This window comes from Astyanax mexicanus, chromosome 16 (genome assembly GCF_023375975.1).
Source record: "Astyanax mexicanus isolate ESR-SI-001 chromosome 16, AstMex3_surface, whole genome shotgun sequence".
Lineage (NCBI taxonomy): Eukaryota > Metazoa > Chordata > Actinopteri > Characiformes > Acestrorhamphidae > Astyanax > Astyanax mexicanus.
In genome coordinates this window covers 13326981-13342365 of record NC_064423.1, presented here as the reverse complement: position 1 = coordinate 13342365, position 15385 = coordinate 13326981, and the positions used below count along the sequence as shown (strand labels likewise).

The 15385-nt window shown below is 39.1% G+C and overlaps 2 protein-coding genes across 2 annotated transcripts in view; one reads left to right on the top strand and one right to left on the bottom strand.

The window, feature by feature from the left end:
• The window catches only part of ankmy1 (ankyrin repeat and MYND domain containing 1), a 29117-nt gene extending 26859 nt beyond the window's left edge, over window positions 1-2258 (top strand). The window contains exons 16-17 of the mRNA XM_007252604.4: window positions 178-332; window positions 1627-2258. Of these exons, the coding sequence (XP_007252666.3) occupies window positions 178-332; window positions 1627-1904 (433 nt within the window). The 3' untranslated portion in view covers window positions 1905-2258. The remainder of the gene's footprint in view (window positions 1-177; window positions 333-1626) is intronic.
• gpc1a (glypican 1a) overlaps window positions 1884-15385 on the bottom strand; it is a 72502-nt gene continuing 59000 nt past the window's right edge. Inside the window, exons 5-10 of the mRNA XM_049465514.1 lie at window positions 15025-15155; window positions 12279-12416; window positions 11049-11182; window positions 10124-10299; window positions 7523-7724; window positions 1884-3622 (exon numbers count right to left, since the gene is read on the bottom strand). Of these exons, the coding sequence (XP_049321471.1) occupies window positions 3619-3622; window positions 7523-7724; window positions 10124-10299; window positions 11049-11182; window positions 12279-12416; window positions 15025-15155 (785 nt within the window). The 3' untranslated portion in view covers window positions 1884-3618. The remainder of the gene's footprint in view (window positions 3623-7522; window positions 7725-10123; window positions 10300-11048; window positions 11183-12278; window positions 12417-15024; window positions 15156-15385) is intronic.

Below are 15385 nucleotides of genomic sequence, written 5' to 3'. Positions count from 1 at the left end.
ATATATACATATATACATATATACACAGATAAAGGTTTTTAGAATAAGATGGGACATAAATTACCAAAAAAGGCCAAACATGTTGGTCCTTATAAGTATATTAAGGGTGTTTGTTTGTGTGTGTGTGTGTGTGTGTGTGTGTGTGTGTGTGTGTGTGTGTGTGTGTGTGTATTTCAGGAAACCTCTGTTTAAATACTGCTACCAGTGTGGCCGCTCGGTGTGGGTGGTCCTGACAGCCTGTAGCCGTTGCCGTAAGGTGTTTTATTGCAGTAAAACGTGCAAGATGAAGGCCTGGAACGAACGGCATAAGGAGGAGTGTATTCTTCTGGCAGGTTAGAAGAACAGGGTGGATTTCAATCAATAACGCCTCGCTGGCTTCTTGATGCCTAATTTACTATTTAATTTACTTGTAAAACCGATATAAATGATGTTGTGGGGTGTTTGTATTATGCAGTGGCCGCTACCTACCAAAAGTTATCCAAATGAGAACAACTTTCTCAGTGGTATTGGCCTGTATAAGCTATGTGGGATAAACCGCTAGCTAATATTGCCCTGGCTTACCAGAACACTCAGGGTTCCTCAGTGTAGCGCTGTCTGGGAGCATTTACTATCACTAATTGTGGCTAGCGGTTAGCCGCTAATGCTAATGCTGCTGCACACACCCTTTTTGGAAATCTGGAAATTTACGCTTACTGTAAATAAACAGAAGCACTTTACTCACCCAAATGAACAGATTTCAGGAGAGAAATCTTATCTGTAGATTAACATCTAGCGCTTGTTTAACTTGTTTAAGTTTTTTTTTTTTTTTTTTAAGAATTACAGTTTTGTTTACTTAGCTTAGCTTTACTTAACTTAGTTACCCTCCCCACCACTACAGGCGAGACCTGCTAAATTAGAAGGGAAACATGGTGACACCCCTGTCACCCTCTTACTAGCATAGTGCATAGTGCACCTTATAATCTGGTGTGCCTTATGAATTAAAATAGACCAGAAAGTAGACATGTATTAAAAGTGTGCCTTGTAGTGCAAAAAATACAGTAATTAGAGTGAAAAGTGAATAAAACTTAATTAATTTTAATAGAGCTATTCACTGTACACCAACTCTACCTCTTCACAACTTTACAACTGATGCTCTCAAACACATTAAGAGGCCAAAAAAATCAAGTAAATAACTCTGGACAAGTTTAGCACAGCTGTTAACTGAAAGCCATTCCAGGTGACTCTACCTCATAAAGCTGAAAAAAAGATGCCAGGATGTGTAAAGCTTTCATCTTAGCAAGAGGTGCTACTTTGAAGAATTTAACATATAAAATATATTCTGGTTTGTTTAACCCTTTTTTTTTGTAAATAATTCTATATGTTTTTCTTCATAGTTTGGATGACTTTAGTATTAATCTACAGTGCAGAACATTTTAAAAATAAAATACAAATAAAAAAGACACTCTATTTAAGGTGTGTTAAAACCTATTTCACCTGTAATTATTAGATTGGGTGTGAAAGAAGATACATTTGTTCCACTGAGAAAAAAATGTTCATGAAAAGGAGCAGTAATATTTATTGTGTAGACTCCTTTAAAGTAGTGCTTACTAAAAAAAACATGCGTTTCTTTTTTTATTCCCTCCACAGGCACTGGAAGTGTTGGAGGCAGATACTTTTCTGGGGAACCGCGTTGTCATCTCACCAGCAGAAGCTCCAAGAAAGGCCAGGAAAGAGCTAAGAATGGACAGGAAAGTTATAAAAAAGGACTGAGTAGTTATAAGAAAACACTGGAAAAATCTAAAAAAGGACTGGAAGGCTCTAAGAAAGGCAAGAATCTTCATCTCAGTCTGGAGAAACCAGACCTAAGTCATTCATCAGCACACAGACACAAGCATGACCCCAAAGAAAATTACAGTTTTATTTGAGATGTGATACAAAGACTATGCAGGTGAGAGAGAAAGACATTTCATACAGAGTCCCATTAAACGCCAGCATTTCTGTAAATACAGGGCAGAGAAACTTCTGTGTAATGGCATTTTAAAAAAAGCATAGTGATGATACAGAGCGTTTGATGGACCTTTACATTTTTTGTTTCAATCTTTGTAGGACAGTTACATTCAGTGCACACTAAAATACTGTCAGAAGTCTATTGGTAAGTCTTAGTACAGGAATAAGTCAACAGTGTGCCATATAGAGAGGTTTTAAAGTAAAGGCTTGAAGTGGAGCTGAAAGTGGAAGAGGCAACGTGGTTCTATTAAACGACTGTGTTCTTTCATTCACTCTGAATCAAGTCTGAATCAACACTATCAAACTTGCACTATATGGACAAAAGTATGGGACACCTGCTCATCCACTGTTTTTTCTGAAATCAATTTTAACACTTAAAAGTCTTTAACTTTCCATAAAATCGCTGGTGACCTTATGTATGAATTCACACAGCCAGGAACAGCATTATATAGACGTTTTCACCATCACCGAGGCTGGAGCAGTCTTAGCATTAGCCGCTAACCGTGCTAATATCAGACTGTAGCGTGTGTGTTTAAGGTGTTAAAACAAGCTACGTGGGATGAACCGCTATCTGATATCGCCCTGACATACCGGAACACTCAGGGTTCCTCAGTGTAGCACTATCGGGTGGCATTTACTAGCGCTAAGCACTGCTAATTGTGCTGTTGAGAATATTGGAAATCTAAGCTTACTGTAAATAAACAGAAGCGATTTACTCACCCAAATAAGCAGTTTTCAGGAAATCTGTGTAGATAAATAACCAACGCTCGTTTGACTTTGAAAGAATGGTTTTTTTTTTTTAAGAATTAGAAATTTGTTTACTTAGGCGCTTTCCCATTAATAGAGAAACATGGCGACACCCCTGTTCCTTACTATTGTTGCTTAAAATGCGCCTTAGAATCTGGTGCGCCTTTTGTGTGAAAATAGATCAGAAAATAGATGTTCATTGGTAGTGTGCCTTATGGTATTAAAATGAGATCATCCTGCTTTTGTTGGAGAAAGTGTCTCTACTCTCCAGGAAGGATTGCTTATACATTTTGGAGCATTGTTGTTTTAATTTGATTGCATTTAGTGACGAGCTTCAAATATTCATTAAAAAAAAAACCCTTCCACTGAATGCATTCAGCTATTTTACAGTTACATTCATTGCTGACACAGATGTGTCAGTGCATGCAGAACTTGTTTTCTCCCTCTAGAGAAATATTGCCGATAGATTAGGGCTCTCTGGAGCAGAGAAGAGTGAACCTATTGGTTTGAGACAGAAGGGTAAAAAAGCCCGCAATTGTTCCTGTTCTCTACACAGTCACCTCTTACAGACAGTATCCATGCAGAGCTAGCTTTCCTAAAGGACCACTGCCTCATATGTTCCAAGTGTAAGCTTACCACCAGCCCCTGTAGGCCTCACTTCCTCCCCTGGTCCCTCCTCCTTCCAGTACGTCAGGATGGGGTCCGCTACTCAAATCAGCACAAGGACAGACAATGACTACATTCTTAATGTTTTCCAGAGGCCATCCCTCACAAAAGGTCATCTCCAAGACCGTGGTTTTGGAATGGCGATCTAGTGCTCCCTCTATGAGCTGTGTTAGGCACCCACAACTCCTTCTGCCTGGTTCCAGTCCGCTGTCTGGCCCGTTAACTACACACAACAAGGAGTAAAACAAGGTATCAAAATGGCAATGTCCTATACCCCCTTTAATGTGCTCAGGTAACCCTGTGCTCTAAAACCCGACACAGGGATCTGAGTAATGAAGCGATGCTGTCTGACCTCGTCTCACCTATCATTCGCTGTGGTCAGTTTGTCGACGGAGAGCTTCACTGAATGACTGAGAAGATACACAGACTCATTATCGTCATCATTATGATCATTTGCCTCATCTCATCATCACTTAACATTCAAAGTTGAAGTTGACATTCCTCATGTAAGTATTTTTTTTTATATTAACACTTTAAAAGCTACCTAGCTAAACGTAACGTGGGCCTTTGGGGAGATTTAACTCATTCATCAGGTTTAAAAAAAAAAAACGCAAATTTCAAAATTGTTGCTCTTATAGTGATGGTTTGGGCGCTCGATCTAATTAAATACTTGGTAGCAGTAGTGCTAATATGGTGGGCATAGGCTTTCATTGTTCCAAGGCAATATTTGACACAGTCTTCAGATAATAACATGATTAGAGCTGGGTGTGGTTCATAAAAAAAATACGTTCAAATACCAATACCAAAAGCTTAATCTAATTGGTATTTTGGCTCTGAGTGGTCGAGCACGCTGGTTCAAATCCCTTCCATGTAGCTTGCCATCAGCTGCCAGAGCCCTGAGAGAGCACAATTGGCTTAGATTTTTCCCCCACATCACTTCAAAAGGGTGATGTAGATCAGCACGAGGCGTCTGTGAGCTGATGTATCGGAACTGAGTCGCTGCACTTTCCAGGGGTGGTCTGACTTCACATGTGTCGGAGGAGTCATGTGCTAGTCTTTACCCTCCTGGCGTTGGGGGGTTAGCGGTTACTAGTGATAGCGGTAGGTTTGGGTGATTGGCCGTGTAAATTGGGGCGAAAATGGGATGCAATTTAGAAATAAATATATAAAATGTTTCATTTCTGGATAATATTTCTTTGTAACTTTTTAAATCAGTGTGTTAAGTGTTCAACATCAGGCTCCTCCCCAAACATGAAGCTCAGTTGGATTGCCAGGTTGTGAACACTTAACCTACGCAAAGGTTAAAAGGTTAAAAGTTGTTTGGTCCAGACTTCCAGACTTTTATCATTTGGGTCCAAAGTAAAGTAGCAGGTGTGAAAGAGGCTATAAACCAAATTTCTCGACCATTCTTGGCCTGTTTTTCTCCACCAGTCTTACACATTGCTTTTGGATAACTTTATGCCACTCACTCCTGGTGCAAAATATTCAAGCAGTTCAGCTTGGTTTGATGAATTTGTGATCATTTTTCTTCCTCTTGATTACAGGTGCTGGTCAACGAATTAGAATAATTTGAAATTCTTTGAATGCATTTTTTGTGCAGAAAGCAAATCAGGTGTTCACCGCACCTGTCCTACTCGTTAGACTAATCACAGAACCCGTTACCTGGGAAAAAATGTGCTCAGCTGAGCTTTCCAAAAGGCCCATTTAGGCCATTTAACTGTGACACTGTTGTTTTATTGAATTAGAATAATGGAGAAACCGTTTCATTGAATTAGAATAAATGCTCGAATTTTTGTTTTCTGTGAAGAGTGTTCACTGTGCAGTATAAAGTCAGGGTTGAGTAGAATTTCTAAGTTGTAAAATCAATCATGGGTAAGCAGCGCAACCTCTCAACCGGAAAAGTGGCTCAAATTCAAGCCCTTCGCCAACAAGGCTTGACCTAAACTAAAATTGCTGAGCAGCTCGGCATCAGCCAGTCTTCCGTCTGCAAAGCTCTCAAGAAAAACTGCAGCAAGCGCACCAACTGTTCCGAAAAACTTCTGCTCGCGACAACAAGCAGCTGAGAGAGATCGCAGTCAGCAACCGGTTCAAGTCCACTTCCGAGCTCACCGACTTGTGGAACAAGCAGACCGGCGCTGACGTCTCCAGATCAACCACTTACCGTCGTCTGCGCGAACTCGGCTTCAAATCTCGCGTTCCAGCAGTAAAACCGATGCTGAACAAGAAACAAATGGAGAAATGGCTGAAGTGGGCCAAAGAACACGGCGAGTGGACTGCTGAAGACTGGCAGAAAGTGGTCTTCAGTGACGAATCACGCTTCTGCATCTCCTTCGGTGACCAAGGTCCTCGTGTCTGGCGTCGTGGTGGCGAAACCTACAACCACGAGTGCGTGAAAAGATCCGTCAAGTTTCCCCAGAGCGTTATGGTCTGGGGATGCATGTCCGCTCGAGGTGTAGGGAAACTCTGCTTCCTCACGAAGACTGTCAATGCTGCCGTATATCAAGATGTTCTGGAAACGTTCCTGATTCCGACTGTTGAGGAACAGTTCGGCGAAGAAGACTTCATATTTCAACAGGATCTTGCACCGGCTCATGCGGCAAAGTCGACCAAAGATTGGTTCACTAAAAAACAGCTTGAAGTTTTGGCATGGCCGGCCAACTCGCCTGACCTCAATGTCATTGAAAACCTTTGGGCCATCGTCAAGCGGAAAATTCGCGACAGAAAGCCTACTACGCTGGACCAACTGAAGCAGAACATCGCCACTGCCTGGGAAGCTGTGAGTGCGGAAACTTGCGACAAGCTGGTCAAATCGATGCCGCGGAGACTTCAGGCAGTCATACAAGCCAAGGGGGCAGCCACAAAATACTGAGAAAGTGATGATTGTAATTATAATAAAAATTATTCTAATTCAATGAAACGGTTTCTCCATTATTCTAATTCAATAAAACAACAGTGTCACAGTTAAATGGCCTAAATGGGCCTTTTGGAAAGCTCAGCTGAGCAAATTGTTTTCCAGGTAACGAGTTCTGTGATTAGTCTAACCAGTAGGACAGGTGCGGTGAACACCTGATTTGCTTTCTGCACAAAAAATGCATTCAAAGAATTTCATGATTGCACTATTTCAAATTATTCTAATTCGTTGACCAGCACCTGTATATTCCAGAGGTGGAATGACACCCAGCCCTAAGCATGATATCTGATTGCCTGTTTAACCTGTTTGAGTTAAATGATGTATACTATGCATCATTGCTGACTTAACCCTCCCTTTAAAAAATCAGCCAAGACCGCTATTCATTTTCATTTAGTTTAAGTTAAAATATTTTCTTTACATTTAAGACCTATTTTTTTGCTTTTTCATGTCAAAAACATGCACATCTTTCTTACCCACACATACAGTCCTTTTAAAGAAGCCAAACCCATCACTGATTTTTGTGCTGCTGAAGGAAGTTCTTTACAAACATTCTGTTTTTTTACACGTCCATCTTAGTATATCACACATTTATAGAAAATTATTATTATTAATAATAATAATAATAATAATAATGAATAGTGGCCTAACAAAAAATGACCATGTTATGCAAGTAGATCCTGTGTTTAATCAGGGAATACCCAATTTTACTTAACCTAATTGTTTTATATCACCTGGGATTATCTGGAATTCTGGAGCAGTGTTCTGATCTCTCCTTAAAAGCTTGTCTATTATTATGCTTTTTTTTATTTGTGAAGTGCTCAAAAAAATCAAAAGGACAGTTGTGTAAGTATGAACTGCTCTGGCGCGAGTATTGTGTGAAATGAAACACAGGGTAACTAAGTGACAGCTCGGGTAGATTGCGTACAGGCTTGAGAAAAGTGTACATTTACAAAAACCACCAAAGGTTGTTACTTTTTTTTAACATTCAAAGATTTGAAGAAAAACTTAATATACAATAAAAAAAAAAGATTTATAAAAGAAGATTTCATCACTCCCTCTGTCTCTCGGAGATGAAAGGTCCATTCATTCGCTGACTTTTCTTTTGGCAATTTTGTTGGCTCACCGCTGTTTTTCTTCAGACCCCACCCTTCCCACCAACTCCCACCCTAAATCCCCCCGTCCAGTTCTGGCAGGACAGTGTGTTTCCATTACCGTCTGAGCAGGAGGCTGACGAGCAGCAGCAGAATTAAGGAGATGCAGGGCTGAATCTGATATCCAGAGCCTTTCGCTTTGTTCTTTGCTGGGTTGTAGACGTCCAGTTTGGGTCGGTCCAGTTTGGGTCCGAACACAGGCGGCCCCCGGACACAGACCTGCTCGCTGCACATTCCACTGCCTGAGCCGCTGATGTCATCACCTACAGACAGTGCAGAAGAGGAGAAGATCGTTTTATTAGGACAGACAATACTGCAGATACTGTATGTTAATAATCAAACCTATTTGAGACCACCTTTGTGGAGTCCAAGACAATTCCAAAGCTGTGACTTGTTCAATTTATTTTAGAAATGCAAGATATCTATTGGAAATGGACAAGTATTTTTTATAGACAAGTATTATTTAGTATACAACAAAAAAGTTAAATGAACCAGAATATGTTTTATATTTTAGATTCTTCAGCTTTATAAGGTAGTCACCTGGAATAGCTTTCAGTTAACAGCTGTGCTGAACTTGTCAAGAGTTAATTACTTGAATTTCTTGCCTCTTAAAGTGTTTGAAGAGGTAGAGTTACAGGTATACAGTAAATATTCCTAACAGTGCTACACTGAAGAACCCTAAGTGTTTAATTAAGCCAGGGCGATATTAGTTAGCGGTTTGTACTACTTAGCTTGTTTTAACACAGTAAACACGCAGGCTACAGTCCGATAATACTCACCTCTGAACAGAAAATTACTTAACGCTTAGCGTGGTTAGTGGCTAGTGCTAATGCTGCTCCAGCAGTGCTAGCCGGTGTTAGAGGCAGGTTACACTCAAGATATACTCCCCTCTGAATGACGAAAGAGCTAACTAGCAGAGTTAGCGGCTAATGCTAACACTGCTTCAGCCTTGGTGCTGGAGAACTTAACTGAAACTCCCGTATAACGCTGCACTTAAGCGGAAATGCTTTACTGCTCCTTAATACCTTTCTAGTAGAATTTATAAATAAGGAGCACCTGATTATACGGTGCACTGACGATGTTTGGGAAAAAATACAGGATTTTAAGTGCGCCTTAAAGTGCGAAAAATACAGTAATTTAAAGGGACAGGCATGTAAACTGGCCAATCTGGACAGGACTGTTTAGACAAAAGCATGTCAGATTATTCCATTAAGAACCCAGTGAATCATCTCCACCTATAAAAAAGGAGTATATAATATTATATCATGTTTAAATTATTGCTTTCATTTTTAACACAATAACAATGTGTTTAATCTGTAAACTTTTGAACATACATTTGAATATACATTTATTTATGTAAATTAATCATGCTAACAATTTCTGTTGTAATTTAGATTTTTTTACAGAGCCTGGTGACATAGTGGTTTTATTTAGCAGCGTAAACATGCCGTTGCTACTGTAGAGTAGATTATTTTTATTCACACTTAAATATAATTTAAATCTCTCTCTCTCAAACGTGCCTGCATGCACCCACACACACACACACACACAGCTGCTGCTTGGAAGTTACTACACTAGCTTTTCTTTTCTGCATTAAAGCAAAGCTCTCGATTAAACTTTTATTCAGCATATAAAAAAATATTTAAATCAAAACTACCCTGAGATATTATAATACTATAAAAAAAAGCTCTAGTGCACCACACTATACACAAACTAAATGCAATTGTGTATAGTGTGGTGCACTAGAGCTTTTTTATAGTATATCTCAGGGTAGTTTTGATTTAAATATTGTTTATGTGCTGAATAAAAGTTTCATAGAAAGCTTAAATGAAGAAAAGAAAAGCTATATTTTCACTTACATTTTAATCATGATTAATTACCTTTTTATTCGATTGACACCACTAATTTAAATATAATTATATGTTGGCAATCTCACACTGATGCTTTTATTTATGTTTAAATACCTGTTTACCTGTTATCAAAAGGTTAGTCTTAAGAGGGGGGAAAAATAATTAATTAATTGCAATTAATCACAATTATCACAGCTGCTGGTTTCATCATATATGTTAATACACCAACTTTTATTTTCAGCATTTAAACTCTCCATTAAACTTTTATTCAATGCATAAAAAACATTTTTTTTATCAAAACTACCCTGAGATATTAGAATAAAATTTTAAAAAGCTCTAGTCTGTTTTTTTAAGTGCACCACGCTATACAATATTTTACCATGTCTTCCTCCCAAAAATATAGAACAAAAACAGCATTTATATGTTTTAACATATATTTTACTCAGACAGACTATTTTAATCATGACTATTCCCAAAATATTGTTATGATCAAGAAATTATAATTTTTTTATCGATTGACACCAATAATTGAAATATAATTCCATGTTGCCAACCTAACACTGATGATTTTATTTATTGTTAAATACCCGTTATCAAAATGTTAGCGTTAAGAGGGAAAAAATATGATTAATGGTGATTAATCACATTTAATCACAGAAATTAGTTGTAATTAATCCGGTCTGTTTTAATCGATTAACATCACTAGTTTAAATGTCTGTTTATTGCACATCTTTCTTAATTCATATTAATATCAAATTAAGAAACACATTAACAGCACACACACACACCTTAATCACACTTCTGCCACTTACTTGTGTCCTGGAAATCCACATCGTTTCCATCCAGAGCGTTTTTCAGACGATTGGACATGATTTTCAGCTGCATGATCTGCTGTCGTATTGTCATGTCTGGCTTGGTGATGTCGATGTCCACGTCTGGATTATTGATCTGATTGGCCAGTCCATCTCCCATGATCTCAGGCAGGTACCTATTAAGGTCGGATCAATCACAGAAATCTCGTTAGGCCTATTTGTTTGTATTTTTTCCCCAGAGTATACCTATTGAAGCAAGACTTAAATTATTAAATGATTATTTTTATAAAATTTTATAAAAGTCTGATTAGAACCTCTGGTCTGAATCCATGACATTTCTATACAGGGCTTTATTAGATCAATTTTATACTGTTATATAAAATAATTCCACCTTGTCTGGCTTGCAGATATACTGTGGTGCCTGGATACAGACACATTCATTTTTCATGCATTCGTCAAATGATCATGCATATCAATCTGTCCCTAGAGAAGCACAATATTTCAGCAGCCTTCCTTCAATGAATTATTGATGACTCAAAATGATAGGCTGGTATTTTGTCTCATAAGCGTACGTTTAGACACACACACACACACACACACCCCCACACACACAGGGTGATTAATCATGTCTGATGTCTATTCAATAAAGGGCTGTTCTATGGCAGTAAAGGAGGAATCGATGAAATTATCATCACTGAAGAAGGTGAGAGGTTAAAAGTTTGTTTTCAGACTCATCCTGGGTGTATTGATAGTGATCTGTGGTCTGACTTTTGAATATGGTGTTTAAATTAATATTAAATACTCTTAACGCTGCATGATCTCCTGATCATCTCCTGAATCTTCCTCCCTGTAGAAACTGACAGTAAAGTCCAGTAAGAAGTGATTGGGGTAAAGAAAAGAGAACAGATGAAGAATAAAGCAGAACCTGGCTTTGGCCATGCCGTTCCAGCACTTGTCGTTGTTGGAGGAGCCGGACGCCGCTTTACTGTTGCAGAGAGCAGAGGGCAGCTGGATCCAGAACATCTGCATCTCCTTTAGCTTACTCGACACATCAGAGACCTGTTCAAAACCACAAACACGTACAGGTTTTACCTCCTAATTCCACAAGTTTACATCAATTGCTAACAACAGCTTCCCTTTTCAATCTGGAATTATTTCATGGTAAATGGGCATCACCTCCATTAAACCTGAGGGGGGCGTGTCCCCTTTACCTTTCATAATTATATGATTGGACTGATATTTAAATAAAGTTTTTGAGAAAATGATATATATATATAAAAAAAAACATATTTGCATAATAGTTTACTTGCGCTCACACATTTGAATTCAATAATTTCTGTTGAGATATCTGATTTTGATTAGATTGAATTTGATTGGTTCATTTGTCAAAAGCTTGACAGGTGGGCGGGGCTAGGAGCTGCAAAAGAGAGAATGAGAGAGAGAGAGAATGAGAAAGAGAGAGAATGAGAAAGAGAGAGCGAGAGAGAGATATAAAGAGAATGAGAGAGAACGAGAGAGGGAAAGAGAGCGAATGAGAGAGAACAAGAGATATCAAGGCAAAGAGAGAAAGACAGATTAAGACATAGAAAAGAGTAAGGGAGAGAGAGAACGAGTGAGAGACAGAGAATGAGAGAGAGAGAAAGAAAAAAGAGAGAATGAGAGAGAACAAGAGATATCAAAGCAAGGAGAGATAGAAAAGAAGTAAAGGAGAGAGGAAGAGGGAGAATGAGAGAAAGAGAGGGAAAGAGAATGAGAGAGAGAGATAAAGAGAATGAGAGAGAAAGAAAGAGAGAACAAGAGAGGGAAAGGGAGCCTGAGAGAGAGAGAATGAGAGAGAACAAGAGATATCAAGGCAGAGAGAAAGACAGATTGAAAGGTAGAGAAAAGAAGTAAAGTAGAGAGAGAGAGAGAGAATAATGAATAAATTTAGAGAGAGAGAGAGAGGCTGGTGATCTTCGGGTCCTCAGGCTGCACTGTATTAATAACACGCTGTACTAATATTGTATTGAAATCACTGCAAAAATCACTGTCTGTGAACACTTTTTCACTGTGCTGTGAACCTCAAATGCAGGTTAACATCATCCAGAAAGAGCGCTGTTTTCTTTCAGACAGAACTCAGTTCAGTTCAGTTTAGTTCAGAAGTATTTGGACACACCTGCACCTCTAGTCTGACTGCAGCAGCAGAGCTGGGTTTGTACTCCAGCGTCGTCACTGTGCTCTCCTTCTTTTTAGGCTCCTCAGACACTGAGGTCGGTGTTCCTTCTTCTCCCCGCTCCCCACACGCCTGGAAAAGCTGAGAAACACACACATACGCACACGAAGGGTATTCAATTTCACATGCTGTTGTCATACATTATATTAAGCCATTTTATATCATATTACAAATGTCACATCCTGTTAAGAGTCACACTTTGGACAATATGAAATATGAAAAGTTTAGTATTTAAAATTTAGGTTAAATTAAAACATTTTTGTAGATGATTTGTTTACTTACTTTCACTTACAAAATCAAATAAGTAATTTCACCAGGAGCATTATCATTATTATTATTATTATTATTATTATTTACAAACTGTTCCATAAACTATATACATACAGTACCAGTCAAAAGTTCGAACACACCTTTTCATTTAATGCTTTTCTTTAATTTTTTTATTAAATTTATTTGCTACATCAGATGTAGATCAAAATAAAAGACAACTCAGATGGTGATTTAAGGTGATTTGGGATTAGTTGGAGCTTTACAGCGTGAAGGAAAAGCAGCAGCTATTGTTCAGCACCTCCAGAAACTCCTTCAAGACATACGTGTGTTCCTATACAGCTTTATTATAGTCTTCAATCTAAAATTTACAATATAAAAAATCATAAAAAAAGAAAGAAAACAAACTGAATGAGAAGAAGTGTCTAAACCTTTGACTGGTACTGTACAGGTGCTGGTCAACGAATTAGAATAATTTGAAATAGTGCAATCATGAAATTCTTTGAATGCATTTTTTGTGCAGAAAGCAAATCAGGTATTCACCGCACCTGTCCTACTCGTTAGACTAATCACAGAACTCGTTACTTGGAAAAAAAATTGCTCAGCTAAGCTTTCCAAAAGGCCCATTTAGGCCATTTAACTGTGACACTGTTGTTTTATTGAATTAGAATAATGGAGAAACCGTTTCATTGAATTAGAATAATTTTTATTATAATTACAATCATCACTTTCTCAGTATTTTGTGGCTGCCCCCTTGGCTTGTATGACTGCCTGAAGTCTCCGTGGCATCGATTTGACCAGCTTGTCGCAAGTTTCCGCACTCACAGCTTCCCAGGCAGTGGCGATGTTCTGCTTCAGTTGGTCCAGCGTAGTAGGCTTTCTTTCGCGAATTTTCCGCTTGACGATGGCCCAAAGGTTTTCAATGACATTGAGGTCAGGCGAGTTGGCCGGCCATGCCAAAACTTCAAGCTGTTTTTTAGTGAACCAATCTTTGGTCGACTTTGCTGCATGAGCCGGTGCAAGATCCTGTTGAAATATGAAGTCTTCTTCGCCAAACTGTTCCTCAACAGTGGGAATCAGGAACGTTTCCAGAACATCTTGATATACGGCAGCATTGACAGTCTTCGTGAGGAAGCAGAGTTTCCCTACACCTCAAGCGGACATGCATCCCCAGACCATAACGCTCTGGGGAAACTTGACGGATCTTTTCACGCACTCGTGGTTGTAGGTTTCGCCACCACGACGCCAGACACGAGGACCTTGGTCACCGAAGGAGATGCAGAAGCGTGATTCGTCACTGAAGACCACTTTCTGCCAGTCTTCAGCAGTCCACTCGCCGTGTTCTTTGGCCCACTTCAGCCGTTTCTCCATTTGTTTCTTGTTCAGCATCGGTTTTACTGCTGCAACGCGAGATTTGAAGCCGAGTTCGCGCAGACGACGGTAAGTGGTTGATCTGGAGACGTCAGCGCCGGTCTGCTTGTTCCACAAGTCGGTGAGCTCGGAAGTGGACTTGAACCGGTTGCTGACTGCGATCTTTCTCAGCTGCTTGTTGTCGCGAGCAGAAGTTTTTCGGACGCCGGAACAGTTGGTGCGCTTGCTGCAGTTTTTCTTGAGAGCTTTGCAGACGGAAGACTGGCTGATGCCGAGCTGCTCAGCAATTTTAGTTTGGGTCAAGCCTTGTTGGCGAAGGGCTTGAATTTGAGCCACTATTCCGGTTGAGAGGTCGCGCTGCTTACTTATGATTGATTTTACAACTTAGAAATTCTACTCAACCCTGACTTTATACTGCACAGTGAACACTCTTCACAGAAAACAAAAATTCGAGCATTTATTCTAATTCAATGAAACGGTTTCTCCATTATTCTAATTCAATAAAACAACAGTTTCACAGTTAAATGGCCTAAATGGGCCTTTTGGAAAGCTCAGCTGAGCAATTTTTTTTCCAGGTAACGAGTTCTGTGATTAGTCTAACGAGTAGGACAGGTGCGGTGAACACCTGATTTGCTTTCTGCACAAAAAATGCATTCAAAGAATTTCATGAATGCACTATTTCAAATTATTCTAATTCGTTGACCAGCACCTGTATATATGAATGTATAAAGGGGTGGTGATAGTGTGGCCATTGGATAGTAGCCTGAGATTTGGATTTGGATGGATGGATGGATGGCGCCAAAGGTAAAATGCCAGGGTTTTGACAGTGATTAGTGTTTCACTGCACCATTACTAACATTTAAATTAAATTATAATGATACTGAATTATTATTATATTGAATAAAAAAAAGTATTTATGTGCTCTCAGGTTTAATTTTTGTTAAAGCATCATCATTTACACAAAAACCTAGCAAATTCATCTAAAACCCACAAGCGATTACTGTAAGCCACCGACATGAACAGAGTGAGCTTCTCTGTGACCTGTCCTGACCTTGTTGGTGTAGAGCTCCATGTTCTCCTGCATGTGCTGCACAGCCTCTGAGATGCGCACAGGGATGGAGTGGAGAATTACGTCCATGCTTGGTTCTGTCCCGAAGCTCGAGGCCACCTGCAGCATAGTGTCTGATTGAGAAGAGTGTGAAAGAATAAAAGAGAGAGAGAGAGAGACAAATTTACTTTATTTTAACGTCTATTAATGCAGTAACGTACTATCTGTGATCCACTTAAACAGAAATATAGTCTGTTTGCTGTCGGATTTGTGTATTTTTAATGAAAAACCTGCTTACAAGTTTAATTTAACATATTGACGCCAGAAAAATAAACAAACAAAAACTGTTGGATAATGAAAATGA